The 10,517-nt window shown below is 35.5% G+C and overlaps 1 protein-coding gene across 2 annotated transcripts in view; it reads right to left on the bottom strand.

Annotated features, from left to right (window-relative positions):
• The window catches only part of LOC107722032 (vacuolar protein sorting-associated protein 41 homolog), a 32,250-nt gene that overhangs the window by 7,879 nt on the left and 13,854 nt on the right, over positions 1-10,517 (bottom strand). For both annotated transcript variants that reach the window (XM_016530261.1, XM_016530260.1), the window contains exons 4-11: positions 9,260-9,337; positions 9,055-9,129; positions 6,314-6,376; positions 5,792-5,857; positions 2,334-2,453; positions 2,099-2,245; positions 1,920-1,986; positions 1,730-1,827 (exon numbers count right to left, since the gene is read on the bottom strand). In XM_016530261.1, the coding sequence (XP_016385747.1) occupies positions 1,730-1,827; positions 1,920-1,986; positions 2,099-2,245; positions 2,334-2,453; positions 5,792-5,857; positions 6,314-6,376; positions 9,055-9,129; positions 9,260-9,337 (714 nt within the window). The remainder of the gene's footprint in view (positions 1-1,729; positions 1,828-1,919; positions 1,987-2,098; positions 2,246-2,333; positions 2,454-5,791; positions 5,858-6,313; positions 6,377-9,054; positions 9,130-9,259; positions 9,338-10,517) is intronic.

Raw genomic sequence — 10,517 nt, 5'->3', positions numbered from 1 at the left:
TTAGTTAATATATATTCACATAGCTAGAAATATGAAATAATGTGCTTGTTAATGTTTACTAATGAACTTACTATACATTACCTAATGATTAACATATGATTATTTAATGTAAATTGAAATGCTTACAAATGTCAGTAAACTTTCAGTTCATATGATCTTCATTTGTTGGTCTTTGTTTGCTGTGTAGACCTCTATTTACACATCTTAACAAATAATCTATTATTCAATTGTTCATGTTTTTGCAGTACCCAATCTAAAGTGGAAACTATTTATCATTTGCAAATGTTTATAAATGTTCATAAATAATCATTAATACTTTTATGAGCAGTCATCTCGATGGCAGTGTCCCGAAAGACCTGAATTTACCCTATTCACACATCTTTACTAATCATTTATTAATCAATTGTTCATGTTTTTGCAGTAGCCAATCTAAAGCTGAAACTATTCATCATTTGTAAATGTTTATAAATGATTACTAATCATTTAGTATCTTTATGGCCATTGGACTTTTAGCTAATGTAACAAGGTTTGTGTAAAGGGTGGCTGGTTAAGTTTAGCTAAATGCTTGCTAAAGACATAACAGATTGTTATAAACGATTACTAATCATTTAGTATCTTTATGGGCATTGGACTGTATTAAGCTACTGTAACAAGGTTTGTGTAAAGGGTGGCTGGTTAGGTTTAGCTAAATGCTTGCTAAAGACATAACAGATTGTAATTTTGGTGCAAAAAATGTTTTCATTGCCTCAACACTCACATTAGTGTACTACTCTTCAGTATATATCATTAAACAGGATATTTCTTGAATCATAAATAAACAAGAGAAAACAAATCATATTTTAAAAGAAAATACTTTTACATTTATCAACACAATATAATACAAACCGTGTTCCCTTATAGTAATCAAATTGACCCCTGTACACTGTTGAGCCTTAAACCTATCCATACCACCAAACCTGTCCCTAACCTTACCCGTATCACACCGCAATAGCAGCAAAAGTGTTGTGCATTAACACAAGCTTTTAATCATTTTATAACATCTGTTAAAATCATTTGTAGATTTTCAATAAGTGCTTGATCATATGGAATTGAAAGTTTAATGACATTTGTAAGCATTTTAAATTACATGAAATAATGATTTGTTAAAAATTATTATTAAGTTTATTACATTAAGTTTATTAGCAAACAACAATCACATTACCTCACGTTAAGGCGGGGCATAGAGGAGAAACAATAACATACAGTATGTGGAAAATGTGTTTTTTTAACTTTAAACCGCATAAACACATTTCATTACACCAAATACACAAAATAATGTTCTTTTTAGCAGCATCATATGACCCCTTTAACTAATGATCCATTAAGCATTATATAATGTTTGTTAATGATTTATTAATGAAAGTTATTATGAAGTGTTACCGAAATTCATTTATTTGTTATAAAGGTGTGTATATATAAATTCATATTTATTATAAAGGATTTCCATTACTTTAATTTTCTGTCATATATCCAGGTTGTCAAAGACCATGAGAATCCTGGTTCTTAAATAAACTGCCAGTTGTGAGGAAATGAATTAAAATTAACATATTGTCAGCTTATATCTTGATTTTAGCTTGATTTAAAAGCTTGCTTTGTCTCATTTGAAATGACTACAAGTCATCTTGCAGCCCCCTTGGACGTTTGATGAGGCCCCTGATCTGAGCTCTGGTGAGAGTGGGTAATATATTACCACGTGCTCAGAGTTCTCCTTGACATAGTACAGAGTGACCAGCTGATCTGCCAAAGGCGCCAATCCACTAATGCAGAACTCTGTCTCAAATGCTGACACTGAAAGAAATAAGAGAAACAAACAAACAACAACAAAAATGTAATTATGTTACATGTTCTCATTATGTGTATGACTGTAATTGCTTCAGTACCAATCTCAACGTAGCGACTGGGTAGATCTCTCATTTGTGTTGGGTCACGCTCTTTAACAACACATATCTGAGAAAAACAAATGAACCAAACAACGTTATTCAAATAAAAAGAAATAGTTTTAGAAATGAGCTTTCCTAGTTATTAAAACACTTGATCTGCAGTTGTTCGGAACACACACCTTAACAGAAGAGCCCCAGCCGATGATCAGCGTGGTGTTGTCTTTCCAGCACAGACTGCAGGGGTACATATCCGGCCTAAGACTGGTGTTGTCCCGCAACACGTTAGTGATGCGCTGTTTACTGCAGATGTCGTAAATTTTCACACCCTAAAACACATCCACTACATTTTAGATAAAATCATGATTAGTAAGGCATCTTAATTAATATGTCCAATGTGTGTAAATCTGATTGTACCACATTGTTTGCCCAGGCAATTAGATTGGCTGTCCATTTCACATTGGTGATGTTTCCCTCTCCTTCATGCAGAACAGAGGTCTTCCAACGGTTCAGCCAGTTCCTCTCATAAAGTAAAAGCTACAGGACATATTTCATTAATTTAAGGTTAGTAAGCATTTGCTGACAGAAATTCACCAACACAAAACAAAATAGGCCACAGTGTTTGCACTACAACACCAGAGGGCAGCAGAACATAGAGCACAAATAGGTACTAAACAACAGAGTCAAAGTCAGTGTGACTACATGCGTCTTTTATTTCTGATGTGAGACCATTTTTATTTTATTTTTTTTACCCCTACACACACTCTCTCTCTCAAAAATAAATAAATAAAGAACCACTGTTACCGGGACAGATGATACCCTAAAGGTAGAAAGGTGAAGGTTATTTATTTTTATTTTTTTAGATGTCTCTTAAAACATCACAGCTATATTTATTTGGTGAATAGTACAGTAAAAGCATTAAAGTATGGTCATTTAAAATAGCTGTTATCTATTTGAATGTATGATGATAAAGCTAAATTTTCAGCAGCCATTACTCGGGTCTTCAGTAACACATGATCCCTAGAAATTATTCTAATATGCTGATTTGGTGCTCAAGAAACATTTCAAATTATTATCAATGTTGAAAACAGTTGTGCTGCTTAATATTTTTGTGGAAACCATTATATATATATTTTTCATGATTCTTTGATAAACACAGAGTTTATTTGAAATAGATTTTTTTTTTGTAACATTATAAAAGTTTTTACTGTCACTTTTGATGAATTTAATGCATCTTTGCTAATATTGCAGTAAGTATTGCATTGGATCAGTGTATTAGGCAGATTCATTGGCAATGTCATGGTGTTTAGGTCATATTCAGGCGGAAATTCAATAAAAATAATTTCACAAGCATTATCAAAATCAATTTTAGGAAAAGGGAATATTCGGTTCAACCTTTAGATAATGGGACATTCATAAAGTCACTTAGGTACGCAGTGCAACACAATCGAACTTCAGAAAGAATAAAAGCACATGGGAGAAAAAGATACCGATACTTTCATGAACTGACCAGAGAAGAGACTCAAACAACAGAATTTCTATGAAAAGGTATTTAATGTTTTGGTTTACTCTGATAAGTCGGATATTATTTGGTGAAAAACTACATTTTCTGAGAGGTTTGTGTGATAATAATCAAGTGCAGAAAGCAGCAACGCTCTTGGTGGATAACCTTGAATCGAAAGTGTCAAAAATGCCACACACAATCACCACACAGCCAACCTGACCTGACTGCAGAAAAAGTGACTGAAAGGAAAGATGGTTCAATGTCGCTTCAGTTCTACACTTTTGGCTATGTTAACAGATCACAGCGCAGCAATAGGAGATGACACTCCAAGAGCCGAGCAGACGGAATTGAATTGCCTTTGACAAGATGCGTCTTCAGTGGAAGCCGTATTGATTTTCATGGCAGGGCTGCATTATGGGGACCTTAAGCTAAGGAGAGAGAAGGAAACAAGCAGAAGCGGGAGGAAAATGCAGAGGACTTGGCCACTGTGGCACACAATGGACGCCATTAACTGCTTCTGATAAGCACAATGCAATAACAGTGTGAAGCCATTTTATGAGAATCAATCGTGGCACAGAGGATAAAAATCTATGATTTACAGAAATTGAGAAGACTCTACATGAGTGGTTCAAGATTCATACATCTCAACAAAATCTCTAACAGTCCACTTTACAAAGTACCAGTGGCATTTATTCAAATTCACTTCACAACTGAAGTTTTTCCAACCACAAGATGTCTGATCAGTGCATGCAAACAGATCAACTTCTTCTAAGTGCGGCACAAACCCTGTTTTCATTTCTATAGATGTACGGAGTCTGGAATGCATCGGACTATGGCATCTTTGGTTGGTAGCATTGTGTCCTTTGAAAAATGAGTGTATTTGTTTAGTCCATAAGCCAAAGAGTGTTCTACATGCTGCAAACACTATATGGCACTCTATGTAATGACAGTTATTTATTGCGCAAGAAGAGACAACATTTCTCTAGTGAACAACACTTTGGAGAAAATGGACCACTCTCTCTCTCCCTGATGTTGACCCCAGTCTAAGGCCAAGACGGTAAGAGTGTTTCATGCCAAACAGCTTCAGTTTGAGTAACCACTATACACGGCACTCAATATGACAAAAAATGATTCCATTCTAATAATTTAGCTTAACCCTCAGAGTTGAAACATCAAGAGCATCAAATGATGGAGACCACAAAATATATGTTTAGACTAGGTATGAATGTGGCTTTTGTTTTTATTTTTATGGCATTCAAACCACATTAATAACAGAGACACTTCCTTTCAAAATTCAGTGGTTGATGAATGCATTTTTTTTCTCATATTTTTTGCAAGAAGCTTGCAACCAATCTTGACTACCGTCAAAAGTTTAGGGTTGTTAAGACTTTATGTTTTTAAGAGAAATCTCAAATGCTCACCAAGGCTGCATTTATTTGATCAAAATACAGTATTTTTAAAAAATGCAATTTATACTCATGATGGCAAAGCTGGATTTTCAGCAGCCATTAACACCTGTCTTGACACATGATGAGAAATCATTATAATATGCTGATTTGGTGTTAAAAAAAAAAAAATTCTAATTACTATTAATGTTGAATTGAAAACAGTTGTGCTGCTTTATATTTTTGTGGAAACGTTTTTTTTTTCAAGATTCTTTGATAAATAGAAAATTCCAAAATAACAAGCACTCATTTGAAAAATAAATTTTTTGTTAACATTAGAAATGTCTTTATGTCACTTTTGATCAATTTAACGCATTTTTGCTGAATAAAAGTATTTGTCTTTATAAAAAAAAATACTGACCCTGAACTTTTGAATCGTAGTGTAATTACATATACATGTTTTTTTGGCGGGGTTCCTATGGTAAAATTCGCAATCCAATAACTATCACGTTATTGGGGTCGCTTCAACCCCAGCGACTTCCAAAACCGCGGACTTGGCAACACGGATAGAGGAGACAGGACATTTTTGGGAAGAAAGAGAGAGAAAATGTAATTAGACCATGATTCTAACTGGATTCGAACCTGCATCTCCCAATGAGCACCAAGGCTCAAAATTTCTAGAGCACTTGTTCTAACCACTAAATGTGGGATTTGGGGCCCGATGCAGACCAAAAACCAACCATAATTAGCGAGAACCAAGCTTATGATTCTGCAGCATGTGCATGTTTTGAACGTTTTAGCAGCTTCGGAGTGACCAGACTCCTCTCAAAATATGAGAGTTGCCAAACAAATTCATTTTTTGTTAAAAGCAGAGAGGCAGGAACTAATTAGACAATGAGCGAATTGGGATCTGGAAATAACATACACAACTTTCAACGCTCACGGTGTGAATTTTGAGTCTCAGGTGACTGTGAAACTGGACTTACCTTATTTCCTCCAGTCACAAACTGTTTATTGTTGGATTTGCTGAACTGGGGGTGTAGAGCCACGACCTGGAATTGATCAAGAAATTTCTGTTCATTATACTGCAACATTTGAGTTAATATCAATGTCCACTCCAGTACTTCTGAAGCCATATAGTGCCTCAGAGGGGGTTAAGACTACATCCAGTCTGAAAACATGCTCGAAAAAGTCCTTTTTAACCCAGGAAAAGTTCAAAGATTGATCCTCACAGTCCAATACACAGAAGTATCGATATAAGAAGATGACAGCACCGGCTCTCTTTAATGTGTGCCATAGGTGACATCACTCATGCTCAACAAACAGGCGGCTCATGCATGATATGAAATGCCCTAGAGAAATCAATTAAGACTAGTAGCAGGCTGAAATTACATTGTTTTCGAGAATTATCCATGTTAGCTGTGACGGGAAATCGAAATCAAAGGGTTATTTCCCATCAGGCAGCAAAACCGGGGGACCGACGACTTGCATTAACAGCAATAAGTTACCTTGATGGGACAGTCAAAGTTTTCGTGGAAGCCCTCCCTGGTGTACAGGCCGAACACTTGCACCTGGAAAAGATGAGAGAGAGAGAGAAAGATGTATTTTTAAGGTAAAATCACTGTGGTCCAGCGATGCGTTCTGCGATAACAGTTGACTTGGGCAAAGCATCAGACCATCCAGTGGGCTAGTTAACCATCTGCCAGACTCCCAATTAGTGGAAAGGTCAACTCTTTCTGCCCTTGCACGCCTTTATGCTACTGACTTAATCACTAGCGGTGCTGCAGTCCCCGACGGCTACAAACAAGCGTTAACACAACATTTCACCTACACCTGTCTGTATAAAACAAGAGGAAACTAAAATGAGTGTGAGGTCTCAAAAAAGTACAACTCTATTGAAAAGTAAAGCATCCTCTTGCATTTAAGATGATGGTGGGGAAAATAAACTACTGACTTCAAATTGTTCATGTCTTTCTGGTCAGGCAACAAGCTTTGCTATTCTGAAAAAATTATTTTCCTATTAAAAGTTGCTTTGACACAATCTGTATTGGTAAAAGCGCTATATAAATAAAGGTGACTTGACTTGAAAAACATCTAGGGCAGTTTTCTACTTCTTGGAAAAACCTAAAAAAGACTATTCCTCTTAAGAAATGTGTCATATTTTGCATAACATCAATAGCAAAGTGGCTGGTAAGTGCAGAACAGCAAACAAAGGCCTCTATATTGATTTGTAATAGTTTAATGCTTAATAATTAACAATAGTTTAATAATTTCATAGTTTAACATGAAAAAGTTTGCTATTATTAATTGTGAATTGCCAAGATCATTCACTGAAAACATCATGAAACATATTTTACTTTGGAAAATACCAACTTCAAATTGTTTGTATGCTTCCTTTTCCATTCCATACTATTTAAACTGAACTGAGCTGGATGATGACATCACTGAATTCAATGATGAACTGCCTTTAACTGAAAAATTAGTGTTTACTATTGTCATTTTGCATTATTGACACACTATTTTCCTAATTAATGCTGTTCAGTTGCTTTGACACAATCTGTATTGTGATAGAATTTCCATTCATAACTAGTATGAAAATCATAATTTTCAAAGCGCCGTTTCTACTTATTGGAAAAACCTAATAATGAAAAAAAACTTCCATGTCACATTTTGCCAAACAACGGTAGCAAAGCAGTCAGTAAGTTGGGATTAACAGTGCAGAGGAGCGAACAATGGCCTCCATATCTTAATTGGTGTAGGTGCGACAGGATCTCGCCTCTGCCATAGGAACAGGAATAGACGTGGTCTATCATGCCACAGATCATCCTGAGAAAGCCACACAAGGTGCTGATGATTAGCCTCCGTGGACTGATAACAACCAGCTCATGATCAATGAGCAGATAGATGGAAAGGAGCGATAGAAATCACAGAAGGATCGAGGAGCTCTTTTTTAAAACACATTTTAAAATGGACCAAATGCACACATGCTGTTTCTGCAGGTGTCAGAGTTGACGGAGCAGGTATTGAGTGGGAAGACAGGCATCATGTCTTGCAAACAGAGAAAGATATGAAAACTCAAGTAAACAACTCCTTAGACTCTCGTGGGGAAATTCACTAAGAATGAACTGTGCGATGCTGATGGCATTGTTTATTTGCGTAAGCTGTGGATTTAGCACCCAACTCACTAAATATACCTGCAAATCAGGTAATGGCATAAACACACTCAAAAGAATTAAAGCTGAATGTGTTTTGCATGATGCAAATCCCCATTTTGCAGGTCAGTTATGAGTGCTGGGTTATGGAAGATGCAGCAGACTACCTTAATCTTACATACTTTGCTGGGGGTGTACAAAATCTCTCCACCACTGTGATACAGACACCTAAATATGTTTTTAAAATGCCAATAAATCACTAGTCTTTTTATGTATGCCTCTTATAGTCATTTTAATTATGCCTTTTATCATTTTAATGAATTCATAAATTTTTTCCATTTTTAAAAAATGTTTTAATTGTTTATTATTATTATTATTATGTATTTTTTTTATTTTATGACTACTATTTTTTATCATTTTAATGTAAGACACTTTGAATTAAAATTCTATATGAAATATAAATATATACTGAAAAATATAAATAAACTTGCCTTGCCTAGTTAATAGTAGCATGTGCATGTTTGGATATATGTGTATTTATTATTGTTGTATCCATCATTGGATCATCAATTAATAGCTGCTGCCATAATGGAACTTATACACAAAGATGACTTTAAAAAGAATCAATTTATACAAAAGGATAAAAAAACACGTTATACACAAAGTTTCTTTCTTTCTTTAATCAATTTATTGCCTAATTTCTGTGATTGTGATTTTAGACCAATTTGAAATAGACTCCTACTTTAAAAAGTTGGTTGTAACTTATCCAATCCTAACAGAGCAGTTTAGTTCTGAGAAGCCTCTTAGACCAGCCTGATGCTTAGCATGATTTATAGAAGTAGAACTTGTTCCTGGATAAACATTGTTTGTCCTGGAGCAACATTCCTACTGACCAATCACTGCGCTTGGATTTTAGGAAAAGGGACAGGAATAAGGCCTGTAAGCACTGATTGATAAGTCAATGCCCTTTGAATTAAGGAATAAATTGAGGGTTTGGGGTTTAGACTAGAGATGGGGCTGTGATTGGTTGATCGTAAAGGGTTAATAAAGTAAGTTAAAGAACAATGGGAGCTGAAGTGAATGGAGGAAATTCTCACCTTTCCATCTTCAGAGCAGATGCCAACATGATCACCGCTCTCATCCAAACTGATCTGGTTTATTTTCACTGAACTCTGTAAGAATAAATAGAACATAGAAGAGAAAAGACAAAGGAGTAAAAAAAAAAAATGGTATAATCAGACATAACATAGCTCAAACATGGACAGATCTATAACAATTACACAAAGATCATTTCAGACTTGCAATTTCAAACTTCTGTGTAACATTTCCTTGGATATCCAGAAGGTAAACCTTCCCAAAGTGTGTCCCAAGAGCCAGGAACTGAAAGCAGAAGGAGACACAAACATGTCAGACACACAAGTCAAAACCACGGGACATCCTTCACTTATACAGAGTTAAAAGCTGTGGAGGAGGTATTAAAAATGAGTTTTACCAGGCATGGCTGTGAGGCCTCAGTGTTTGTGCGTGTATGTGAGAGTGTGCATTTGTGTGTGTGGTTTCGGCTGGACCCTACGAGGGCAAAAAGTGTGAAATTGCTGGAGGACAGGAAAGCCTATTTATCAGAGCGGCCCAGTGTGAAATAGTGTTTTTTTCCCCGACATATCAAAACGCTTCAACATAATATATGCGCCACAGGTCACACATCTCTGCCCTCCACACCAACACTCTGCCTGTCAGACTAATGCAATTACATTTCAGAGTTTAACGTACGTAAACGTTCAGTATTATCTCATGTGAACTGCCAATACCAACCAATTCAAAATTTATGTCATTAAAAAAAACTAAATTAATTAGATAAATTAAACTTAAGTTTACTTTTCTAGTTTTACAGTTTGAAAGGTCTAGGAGTATATTATAAATTATATTATAGATATAAAGCTCACACACCAACATTTTTGAAGGCTGCTTACTCCTAAATAGTGCATGCATTTCCAGGCCACATCGTAAATCATCGGTTGTAACCTATTTATCTTCCTATTAATTTGTTAACTGAAACAAGATGTTAAAACAATTAAATAACTGTAATTATATGCAAAAGTAATTAATAGGATAGTGCAAAGAGTTCTATATACAACAGGTGGTTGGAGGGGAGGGGCTTATAATGAGGTCTAGTGATGTCAGCAGAAAAGGAAAGTTGTTTAAGAGTCAGAGCAACTTACAGTATTATACTTTCATTAAATATTACAAGCCATTTTTCCCCTTTGGAATAGCACGTGCTGATGAATGAGAAAATATAATGATATAATGAGAGTGGGAATATGTTTTAAAGGGGTCATATAATGCTACATGCACTTTTACAAGTTGTTTGAACTGAAATGTGTGTTGGCAGTGTGTGTACACAACCACCCTAAAATGATAAAAATCCACCCAGTGGTTTTTTTGTTAATCTACTAAAATCTTTACCCCTTTCTCAAATCGATGACAAAGCTGTCATCAGTCCGCCATTGTTTCCCTGCTGGAGCAGATGTAGACAAGAATGACTCCTAAGCGATTGAGGTGT

The sequence above is a fragment of the Sinocyclocheilus rhinocerous genome, unplaced genomic scaffold (genome assembly GCF_001515625.1).
Source record: "Sinocyclocheilus rhinocerous isolate Xijiao unplaced genomic scaffold, SAMN03320098_v1.1 scaffold754, whole genome shotgun sequence".
NCBI lineage: Eukaryota > Metazoa > Chordata > Actinopteri > Cypriniformes > Cyprinidae > Sinocyclocheilus > Sinocyclocheilus rhinocerous.
This window is presented reverse-complemented; position numbering and strand designations above follow the sequence as displayed.